At 39.0% G+C, this 11,054-nt stretch overlaps 1 protein-coding gene across 1 annotated transcript; it reads right to left on the bottom strand.

Moving 5' to 3' along the window:
• Positions 1–9,515: 9,515 nt before the first annotated feature.
• LOC131872104 (pathogenesis-related thaumatin-like protein 3.8) lies at positions 9,516–10,591 on the bottom strand. Its single transcript, XM_059216031.1, has 2 exons — positions 10,450–10,591; positions 9,516–10,350 (listed from the first exon to the last, which is right to left on the bottom strand). Exons 1-2 carry the CDS (start codon positions 10,514–10,516, stop codon positions 9,740–9,742), a joined length of 678 nt encoding a protein of 225 aa, XP_059072014.1. The 5' UTR covers positions 10,517–10,591; the 3' UTR covers positions 9,516–9,739.
• Positions 10,592–11,054: the final 463 nt, after the last annotated feature.

Here is an 11,054-nt window from a genome sequence, read left to right as displayed (position 1 = left end):
TCCTATGAATTCATTAGAGAAATTTTGCTATCCAAATCAAATAAAAAATTAATTTATTAATGACGATGATGATAGTATTGTAGATCAAGTTGAATATAATAATTAAAATATATTTAATAATGAGATTATTATAGATAAACTTTCTGTGAGCTTTCATTACTCAACCTATGACTCTGTTGACAAGGGAAACCCAATCTTAACTTGACATCCTTCTTTCTAGTCAATGTTTCCAAGACCAAGTTCATGAGAGCACTCCATATATTTCACACATTATGTATATCCTTCATCTTCCTCCTTACAATATAACTTCCAATCCATCTATCCAAAATATTAATACACATTACAAACACACCAAAAGCCAAATAATTCTTTTTATATTTCTATTGAGGACTATTAAAATGAAGAATATATATCACACAAATTCAATGATGTTACTTTTCCCAAGAATATCCACAACTCGCATGGTGCCATTCCTATCCAACAAATAACACCATACAATAAAAATTCTAGCAACATGCCCATCCAAGATCAAGTACCATCATGTAAGGATCTTGTAAATCTGAGTATATTAAGCATGAACTAGAGTTTCCTAAAATCATGACTTCCTATCAAATACCATCTTCTCATATTGTGTCTATCCAACCTATCAAAGAGTCTCCTAGTCCCATCCTTGTCCAAAATCAAACACTATCATAAAAATCAATACCCACAAATTCTATTCAAGAATATTGGCCTATGTTCAAGTCGAAATCCTTTTATGAATTGTTCAAATCCTATCAATACTACCCAAGAAATTTTTATGTTCATCTTAAATCAAGAGATGTGTAAACAAACAAATCCAAAGCAAGTTCAAATATGTCACTTGTATAAGTCTTATTCGATTGTGGTCACAATGGTCACTTTCACAAAAAGGATAGATAGCACTGAACCATATGTTGTCTGAGTCTGTTGAAAGATTTGATTTTGTTGAAGCTTATTGTTGCTACTGTCTCTCATCTGAAACTGACTGAATCCATAAAACTGATACTTTATTGCGGAGAAGATGAAACTTTATTGCGGATCTTCGATGCAAATGTTGCTTTATTGCGGATCTGTGATGCAAATGTTGCTTTATTGCGGATCTGTGCACGGATAGACTTGAAGGAAGCTGGAAGAAACTGTACTCCTCGAAACATGTGATGTTCTTAGTTCCACACCCATTACTAGACGTAGAATTTGGCCGTAGTCACAGATAGGATCTGATTTATTATGGATGGAAAGGGAGGCGAAAAGGGAGGTTTATTATGAATGGCTAACCAATCTTGGGGTAGATCAATAACAAGCCATGATGGGACTGGGTAAGTTTATTGTGGATGAATTGGTCGTGAGTGTGTGCAAAGTGAAAGGATGAAAGAGAATCCTGAAGGAGGGAGGAGCAAAGTCTCTACGCATGGCGCTGGTGACCTAGTTTTCACCATGGTACTTGCCCAGGGCGCCACCGAAGTGGTTTTCACCATTGGATGAAATTATTTCTCTTTACTTTTTTCGATTTTTTCAATTTTTTTTTTGTGTCACAAGGCGCCTGTTTGCCAGGTTTTCACCAAGTAACGATTTTTTTGTTTTATAATTTTTTTTTTGTATTTTTGAATTTTTTGATTTTTTTTGTATTTTTGAATTAGGATATTCCGATGAGCTATGTGTAGAACCTGCGAAGGTGCATGCTGTTGATAGGATCCTCCAAAGGTTCACCTTCTGTAGTTGAGAGCTGATATGCCCCAGATCCATATACCGCTGTGATGATGTAAGGACCAAGCCAATTTGGTTCGAACTTGCCCTTCTTATCTCTGTCTTGCTGATTCTTGGGGTTCTCTCTGAGGACTAAGTCACCTACTTCAAATGTGCGAGGCTTAACTTTGTGATTGTAGCTGCGACTCATTCTTTGTTGGTAAGCCTTGAGATGATTAAAAGCAGTGTGTCTTCGTTCCTCCAGCAGTTCTAGTTCTTGTAAGCGAGAGACCCTGTAATCTTCATCGTTGATTATGTTTCTCAAGGAGACCCGTAGAGAAGGTAACTCGACCTCAATAGGCAAGATGGCTTCAGCGCCGTAGACAAGTGAGTAAGGTGTAGCTCCTGTAGGTGTGCGGACACTTGTACGGTAGGCCCAAAGTGCAGGATTGAGTTGGATATGCCAGTTACGGCTAGCGTCGTCGACTGTCTTTTTAAGGATTTTGAGAATTGTTTTGTTAGATGCCTCAGCTTGGCCATTACCTTGGGGGTAATATGGTGTGGAGAAACGATGAGAGATATGGAAGCGGTCACAGAGTTCACGAACATTCTGATTTTTGAAGGGACGCCCGTTATCAGTAATAATGGAAGTAGGAATCCCATATCGGCAAATGATGTAGTTCAAAATGAAGGTAGCGATTTGTTTCCCAGTAACTTGTGTGAGAGGCACGGCTTCAATCCACTTTGTGAAATACTCTGTGGCTGTGATAATGAATTTATGACCGTTGGAAGAAGGAGGGTGAATCTTGCCTATGAGATCGAGTCCCCACTGACAAAAGGGCCAAGGAGATGCAAGTGGTTGTAGTTCTTGTGCTGGTGCGTGTATGAGGTCTCCATGAATTTGACACTGCTTACACTTCTTGACAAACTGATATGAGTCTTTTTCCATAGTAGGCCAGTAATATCCAGTCCTGATGAGTTTCTTGGCCAAGGTAGGACCACTAGTATGCAGACCACATATCCCTTCATGCACTTCTCGTAACGCAATCTGAGCTTCATCACTCTCTAAACATCTAAGAAGGGTGCCATCTAGACCTCGTCGGTATAGGATATCAGCTAGAATGACGTATCGAGAGGATTGGCGAATGAAAGTGCGGCGTTGGTTGTTCGATAGATCGGGAGGTAAGATATTGTCGCGAAGGTATGTGAATATGGAACCATATAATTGGGATTCAGGACCAACAACACATATCATTTCTGTAGGAGTGATCTCATATGAAGGAATCAGGAGATTATCTACCAGGAACTCATAGCAGGTCTCATTTTGTGGTAGATCAATGAGCGAAGCAATCGTAGCCATGGCATCTGCAGCACGATTCTGTTCTCTTGGTATCTGCTCAAAATCTATCTTTGTGAAGTGTTGTTTCAAATCATCTACCAGTTGTTTGTAAGGCATTAGCTTTTCATATTTTGTTTGGTAATCATCAGTTGCTTGATGGATGACAAGTTGAGAATCCCCAAAAACACGAAGTTCCTGGATCTTCCACTGAACTGCAATTCTTAATCCAGTTGTTAATGCCTCATATTCTGCTATATTGTTGGTGCAAGGAAATGATAAGCGGTATGATTTTGGTATAGAATCGCCTTGAGGAGTTATAAAGAGTATACCCGCTCCTGCTCCATGCTGTGTGTATGAGCCATCAAAGTATAGTTGCCATGGCTTCACATGTGATATTGTTAAAATTGCTTCATCTGGAAATTCTGACTGTAGAGGAACATCATCTATCATGGAAGCATCTGCCAATTGATCTGCAATTGCTTGTCCTTTTATTGCTTTTCTGTCTACGTACTCGATGTCAAATTCACTCAGAATCATTACCCACTTGGCCAGCCGCCCAGTAAGTGTAGCTTTGTTGAGAAGATATTTAAGTGGATCAATTCTGGCAATCAACTTAGTCTTGTGAGTGAGCATATAATGACGTAATTTTAGTGAAGCAAAGACCACAGTGAGACAGGCACGCTCGATTGGTGTGTAATTTAGCTCATATCCCACCAGTGTGCGACTGATATAATATACTGCTTTTTCCTTGCCGTCAGGTATTTGTTGTGCTAAGAGTGCCTCCAGTGTCGTTGGAGTAGCTGATATGTAGAGTAACAAAGGTTGATCTGGAATTGGTGGCATCAAAACTGGTGGGTTCAAAAGATAATCTTTGAGCGCCTGAAATGCCTGTTGACAGTTCTCATCCCATTTGAACTTGATGTTTTTGTGTATCAGGTGCTAGAAAGGATTACACTTATCTGCAAGTTGCGCTATGAATCTTCGTATGGATTGGAGTCTCCCTTGTAAAGATCAAAGTTGACTGATGTTCCTCGGTGGCGGCATGTTCAAGATAGCCTTGACTTTTGCTGGATCGGCCTCAATTCCTCTTTTAGACACAATGAATCCTAGGAGCTTCCCTGAGGTTACTCCAAAGACACATTTCTTTGGATTTAATCTTACTTTGTATTTTTCCAGCCGATCAAAGACAACTGAAAGTATGTCCAAGTGTGTATCTCTGTCTATTGATTTTCCCAAGAGATCATCAACATAATCTTCCACTGTTATGTGCATGAGATCATGAAAAATAGTGGTCATCACTCTTTGATAAGTAGCGCCTGCATTTTTCAGCCCAAAAGGCATGACATTCCAACAGAAGGTTCCCCATGGACAAGTGAATGATGTTTTATGTTGATCTTTAGGCGCAATCCTGATTTGATTATATCCAAAAAATCCGTCCATTAAAGATAGCATTTCATGACCTGCTGTGAGATCAACGATCAAGTCAATGTTTGGTAATGGGAAGTCATCTTTCGGACAAGCTTTGTTGATATCTCTGAAGTCTGTACATATTCGGATACTGCGATCTGGTTTGCTGACAGGTACTAAATTGGAAATCCATTCGGGATAATCAATTGGGCGTATGAATCCGACATCCAATAATTTCTCCAGCTCTGCTTTGACTAGTAATGCCACTTGTGGGTGCATTTTCCTTAATTTCTGCTTTACTGGCTTTGCCCCCGGTTTGACTGTCAAATGATGCATTACCAAATCCGGATCCAATCCAGGCATATCAGCGTATGACCATGCAAAGTTGATTTGTCGTTCCTTAAAGAAGCTTATGAATTTTGCCTTTTCGGACTCTATCAAAGATTGAGCTAAGAATATGTTGTGTGGAACTTCTTCCGTACCAATGTTTGTCTTTATAGTTTCCTCTATCAGCATGGATGACTTTTCCTCATATGACGTTGGGAGAATGTCGAGCCTTCCATCTTCGGGTGCCTCAGAGAGGTTTTCACCCTCAGATATGTCCTTTCTTTTTACTTTTTTGGAGTCAGATAGCGCCACAGTGTGGTTTTCGCCATAAGACCCTTGTTTTGTTCTTATTTTCACATTTTTGCGACTAGAAGGCCCGACACCCTCACCGAAGTATGCCATGTTGTTGAGTTCTATGGTGTATCCTGCTTTGTGGTCTCCAGGGGGAAGATCATCTCGAATGCCAAGATAGTCGACAATAGCTTCGTCATTTTGAAATGTATCAAATTGTGCTGGTCCTTCATGATTCCAGTCAATGAGTTGGGGGTGAACAAGGGGAAGGTCATTAGTGTTTTTAGAGTTTGCTGGACAAAGAGTGAAGATGTGGTTATATTCAGGTATGTCAAGGCAATCGTTGAGGTCATCGATGGCACTCTCCTCATCAGTTTCGATCGTGAGTGAATTCAAATTGTCATCACTAGTAGTGCCTTCTGGGACAAGTGTCCTCATCCTATGCGATTTCAACCTAGGACCTTGAAACGAAGATTGTGCGGGATCCTTATGGGTTGGTTCTTGACCAACTCTGAACTTTTTGTAAAATTCCTCCTCCTCTGTAGGTTCATTTGGCTCTCTGAATGTCTCAGTGAGCTCATAGTCACTGGAGGATTTGTCTGAACCCCATTCCCACTTATTAGAATCTGTGGAATAATAATCCTCTTGTTGAACTTCGGCCACTTTGATTTGCCATGCCTCTTTTGTTCTTTTATTGTGAATCTTGGAATTCAGAAAACCAAGTCCCTTGGAGCATTCCCTTCTTGTAGTTAGCTCAGGTTGTAAGGGCTCCATGACACCTTCTTTGCGTAACCCGAGAGGGCTTTTTCCATCATACCCAAATCTTTGCAGAATTTTGAAGCCTTTGCCATAGTTCTCACAGGGTATAATAATTTGATCTTGCGTGTCCTCTTCAATGTCTCTATAGAGCATTTTATATAAATTTTCTTCTTCTAGTTCGCCCCATCTTTGAAAGATGGTAGGATCCCATCTGAGTATCATGATGGAGATTTGCTTGTTAGGATGTGGCCTCCCATATTCTTTTGGAGAGCTCATGACTTGTCATAAAAACATTGTCTGATTCAAAGTGTATTCTCCCATGCCTTTGTCTTGAAACTTACCTCTAAGTTCACCTTGTTTAGATGTCGAGGGTTTTAATGACTCAGGGTCAATGTATGCGGAAGAGAGAGTAGCCTCACGGTTACTGGGAATGATAGTCTCAGTATGTGATCTCAAGTTATTGCAATATATGAATGGATTTGGATCACCATTGACTGTTACCTCGACTCCATTATGAGGAAACTTAATGCATTGATGATATGTTGATGGGACTGCCCTCATTTCATGAATCCAAGGACGTCCTAGCAATATGTTATATGTGAGATCTAGATCTAGGACTTGACAAACCACATCCTTTGTGACTGGCCTGATTCTTAGTGGTAAGGTAACTGTGCCCTTGGATGAACGCTCTTCATCATCATAAGCCTTGATGGTGATTTGGTTTGAAGAATTCACAGCTTTGTCAGAATATCCCAATTGTCTGATGGTGCTCAATGTACAAATATTTAGACCTGCTCCTCCATCTATCAGGACTCGCTTTATTCGATGTTTATGTATGAAGGCTTCAATGTGTAAAGGTGCATTATGTGGCTGACTTATGGAGGCATCATCGGCTTCTCTGAATGTGAGGGAGTGCGGAACGGATAGGTATCCCACCATGGCTTGAAACTGGTCCACGTTTAGATCAGTAGGGACAGTAGTGTCTCTCAAGATTTTGTCAAGGATGGCTTTATGTGCAGGGGATATACGTAAGAGCTCAAGAATGGAGATGAGCGCAGGTGTCTTCCCTAATTGTTCTACAAGGTCGTACTCAGGTTTGATTGATGAAGGATTGGTATTCTTAGTGGAGGCACCTGGCAACATGATTTTACCTCGACGAGTTGTAACATGACATTCAGAGGTAGATTCAGACGAAGAGCCAACACCCTTTAGGACAATCTTGGGTCTCTGAGAAGGATTCTCAGGATTTTTGTTCTTGATAGTAATAGTAGAGATATGATTGTCCATCGAGATGTGATTGATAGTAGAATCATAATTGTAAGGTGCTCTAGTGTAATTGGCTTGATCATCTGTGACTTTGCCTTTTCCTTTGTCATGTTTTGGGAATGGTTCCTTAAACACCTCATGTTCTTGGTTAGATGAATGTCCCTCAATCTCAATATCTCCTCTATCAATGAGATCTTGCACAATGTTCTTCAATCGATGGCAATTACTTGTCTTATGACCCTTGCTCTTATGAAACTCACAATACTCATCATCATTCCACCAATTTGGTTTGACCTTTGGTTCATATGGAGGAAAATCTGGAACTGTGATCACTTTGTTTGCCACAAGCTTTTTGAATACTGATTCAAGTGGTTCTCCCAATGGAGTGTACTTCCTTCGAGGTTTAGAAGTTGTTTGATTGTTCACTTGATTGTTGGTAGAACTTGATCCAGAAAAAAAAAACTTGGGTCTCACTGTGTTGGCATCAACAACACCATCATTAACTGTGTTCTTGTTCTTGTTCCAAAATTTTGGTTTATCCTTTCCTTTAAAGTCCTCTTTGTTTTCTTTGAATAGTTTGATAACTCCTTGTTCAATTAAGACTTTTTCTGTTGCTAGGCCCTTTTCGATAACATCTTTGAATGTAGACAAACAAGCTTTCCTGAGATCATATCCAATAGCCTTGTTAACATTTTGTGTGAATATTTCTACCATTTGTTTCTGTGGGATTTCGCAAGAGCATCTGCTGGCTAGATTTCTCCATCTTTGTAAGAATGATGCAAAAGATTCTCCCTCTTTTTGCTTGGTGTTGCACAAGGTAGTAACTGAGACATCTGTTTCAATGTTGTAAGAGAAATGCTGAATGAATGCCTCTGCCAAGTCGCCCCATGACTTAATACCAGGAGGTAATTGAGAAAACCATTCCATAGCTTGATCGCCTAAGCTCTGTGGGAACAACCTCATCAAGTATGTTTCTTCTGCCGCTACCTCAATGCAAGCTGTGAAGAATTGTCTTATATGTGCCTTGGGGTCTCCTCTCCCTCTATATTTGTCAAATTTTGGTGTCACAAAGTGTGCAGGAAACGGAGGCATTGGAATACTCTTATCAAAGGGATAAGGACATATATCTCTCATAGTGTATGTAGGTTTTGATGTATTAAAAGTAATTAAAGCATTCATCAAACATAATTAAATGATGTAAACTTGAAAAGTAATGGTTACATTTTGTCTAAACTTACAATACTCCTAAACTTCCTAACACATGAAAGAATACCGAGTTGACTATTTTGGTTCTTAAAAAGAATGAGAAGAGTTTCACATAGTAAAAATACACATAAATGAGGGCATTAGCTTCTTGACCTGCATAAGATACATAGACTAACAAAACAAAAAATCAAGTATCAATCATGATTTAAAATTTTACTTTCAAATTTTCATAAAAAAACACAATTTTCTAGTGACATCCATCAAAGGATTCCCAAAGCTCTTCCATCTCAAAATACACACTTTAATTTAAAAAAAAACAAAACCATTTCAATAAGAAAAACATAGACACTTAGTATATGTACATATTGTAAAACACACTATTTCATAAAACCACAACACCTTAGTACTCCAATTCAATCTCTTTTATAACCCTGGACAAACACATGCAAGGAAATCTTGTTATACACTCAAAATTCATACAATGATCATTTTCTTGTGCAAACAAGATTCATACTCACAACTATTTCACTATATGCTCAGAAATGCATGAACATAGTTCTATTTTGCATCGGTAATATTCTAACATTAGTAATCTATTTTGTACCAACAAAATGGACATACATTATATTTTCATTATGCAGCCATAAAATGCATATAAATAATTGTTTCTTTTGTACCCATAAAATGCGTAAATATTATTATTCACTTTTTAACTCCAAAATAAATACAAATGATGCTCCTTGCACATAGATGTGTTAGACTAGCAACCTTCCTTTTTGAATAATTTACAATTGAGGAACTCCTATCTAAACATCTAGTATAAGGTACAAATTGATTGTGAAAATATTGGAGTGCATGTACACCATTTTTTACAATAACTATTTTATCCTCGATAGTAGATTATCTTGTATAACGTTAAGAACCCTATCCAATAGAAGACACAATTATCATTATTGAATTTTATGTGACAAAAAATATACAAAGATATACAATTAAGAATGTATATTCCATTTAAACAAATAACTTTACGTTCTTTCAACAAAATAGTTTTACCAATATTTTTATTAATTTATATGTTAAAATTTTTATAAATAATCATATGATTATAGTAATAGGCGTAACCTGTCTTAATGACAATAGGAGGAGAAGCATCTCATATCTTAGCTATGAAACAAGTCTTTAAGAAAATATATGACACCTAATTTTTAAATATAAAGAAAATAAAATATCAAAGTATATATTTATTTTTAATATTCTCTCGGAACAGTGTATTGCGTGTGAATTACGCTTCTCTCATTACTGGTAAAATGACAGCAATGTTTTATTGATAATAAGTGGTGAGCGTTGCAACGGCCTACGCGGCTACACCACAGTGTCAATACGAAGATGACAACACTTATTAATATATTAGTCCACACACAAACATAATCCTATATATATCTAGGGACAGAATACAATAGTGTAGTCTGTACCGGAGGGGCAAGCGAATGTGGCCGTATCGTCCTTGGCATAACTGTAGGCCTGAGGGCACTGCTGCTTGAATATCATTGAGTAGTTTGTCGCAGGACAGCTGTTGGTATAGCTGCCAGTGCAGCAATACTGGTCTGTTTGAAAGGCAACGCAGGCACTCTTGCATCCGCCGGCAACCTTCAATTCAGCAGGGCACACAGCGTTCACGTCGGCTTTGCATGCAGGGGCAGTGCACTGTGCATTGGTAGGGTTGATGGAAAGAGGAATATTGAAGCCGTCCACTAGCGACACGTCGTAATAGTCCTGGTCGCTCTGAGTGTACTCGGCCAGCGTGGCGGGAACAGCTCCCGAGACTGTGCAGCTCAGTTGGCCGCCGCAGTCACCGGTTTGACAGGTTCCTTTGCCGCTCGCATCGAAAGAGCAGCCGGTTCGACCCCAGAATCTTGCCGACTGTGTCCCCGCCGCCAAATTAACCGTCCATGTCTGACCCTGGGTCAGCTGCTGCCCTCCTCCGGGTAATCCCGCCGCCCACACTGTGTACCCGCACTGGTTCTTTATATCAAACTTAACTGCTCTCGCCTCTGTGACAAATAATACACACATACTATTATTGTTAGCCTTGGAAATGTTTATACTATTCAACCTCATACAACACGCATTATGTTACTATGACAGCTTACCTTGAATGTAAAGAGATATGGCCATTCCAGCCACAAGAAGAAGCGCAAGATCTGATACTTTTGCCATTATAAGTAGTATCTATATCGCATACAGCAAAGACTGAATGAAGATACAAGGAGGGGTATGTCACTTATATAGAGAGCTCCACCTCCTACGAAGGTAAGAAGGAAGCAAAGAAGCAAAGACCCGACTTTAAGAGCCGTATATCACACGAAAGCCCTCTTGTCCTTTTATAGTTTTTCTTTTCCCAATTTGTCTTTTTTTAATTTGTCTAGGTTTTATATGAAGATGCGACCAGAACATCTACAAGAAGCGCAAGATCTGAAACTGTTGGCATTATACAGCCTGGATTGAATGAATATGAACTGTTACCAAGGAAGCCTAATCCTAGGTTGAGAAGCGATGTATGTTACGGCAACCCTGGTCACATTCAAACTTTTCTTTGAAAGATTTTAGATTTTACTGTGTAAATATTTTCAATCAAGATGCGAAGAGTCATCAACGTTTTGGAACATATAGTATAAATCTTGACTTTCTACATTCCGACAATAGATCATGGATAAGAATTCTGACTCAGTACAGTATATTCTGATAATGAGACAGA

Source organism: Cryptomeria japonica, unplaced genomic scaffold, assembly GCF_030272615.1.
Source record: "Cryptomeria japonica unplaced genomic scaffold, Sugi_1.0 HiC_scaffold_517, whole genome shotgun sequence".
Taxonomy (NCBI): domain Eukaryota; kingdom Viridiplantae; phylum Streptophyta; class Pinopsida; order Cupressales; family Cupressaceae; genus Cryptomeria; species Cryptomeria japonica.
This window is presented reverse-complemented; position numbering and strand designations above follow the sequence as displayed.

What these genes read in the sequence shown, in the direction of transcription:
- LOC131872104 (XM_059216031.1), bottom strand. Translation starts at nt 10,516, where the DNA reads ATGGCAAAAGTATCAGATCTTGCGCTTCTTCTTGTGGCTGGAATGGCC. An exon ending in CATATCTCTTTACATTCAAG is followed by an intron (nt 10,351 to 10,449) that starts GTAAGCTGTCAT and finishes TATTTGTCACAG; the next exon opens with AGGCGAGAGCAGTTAAGTTT.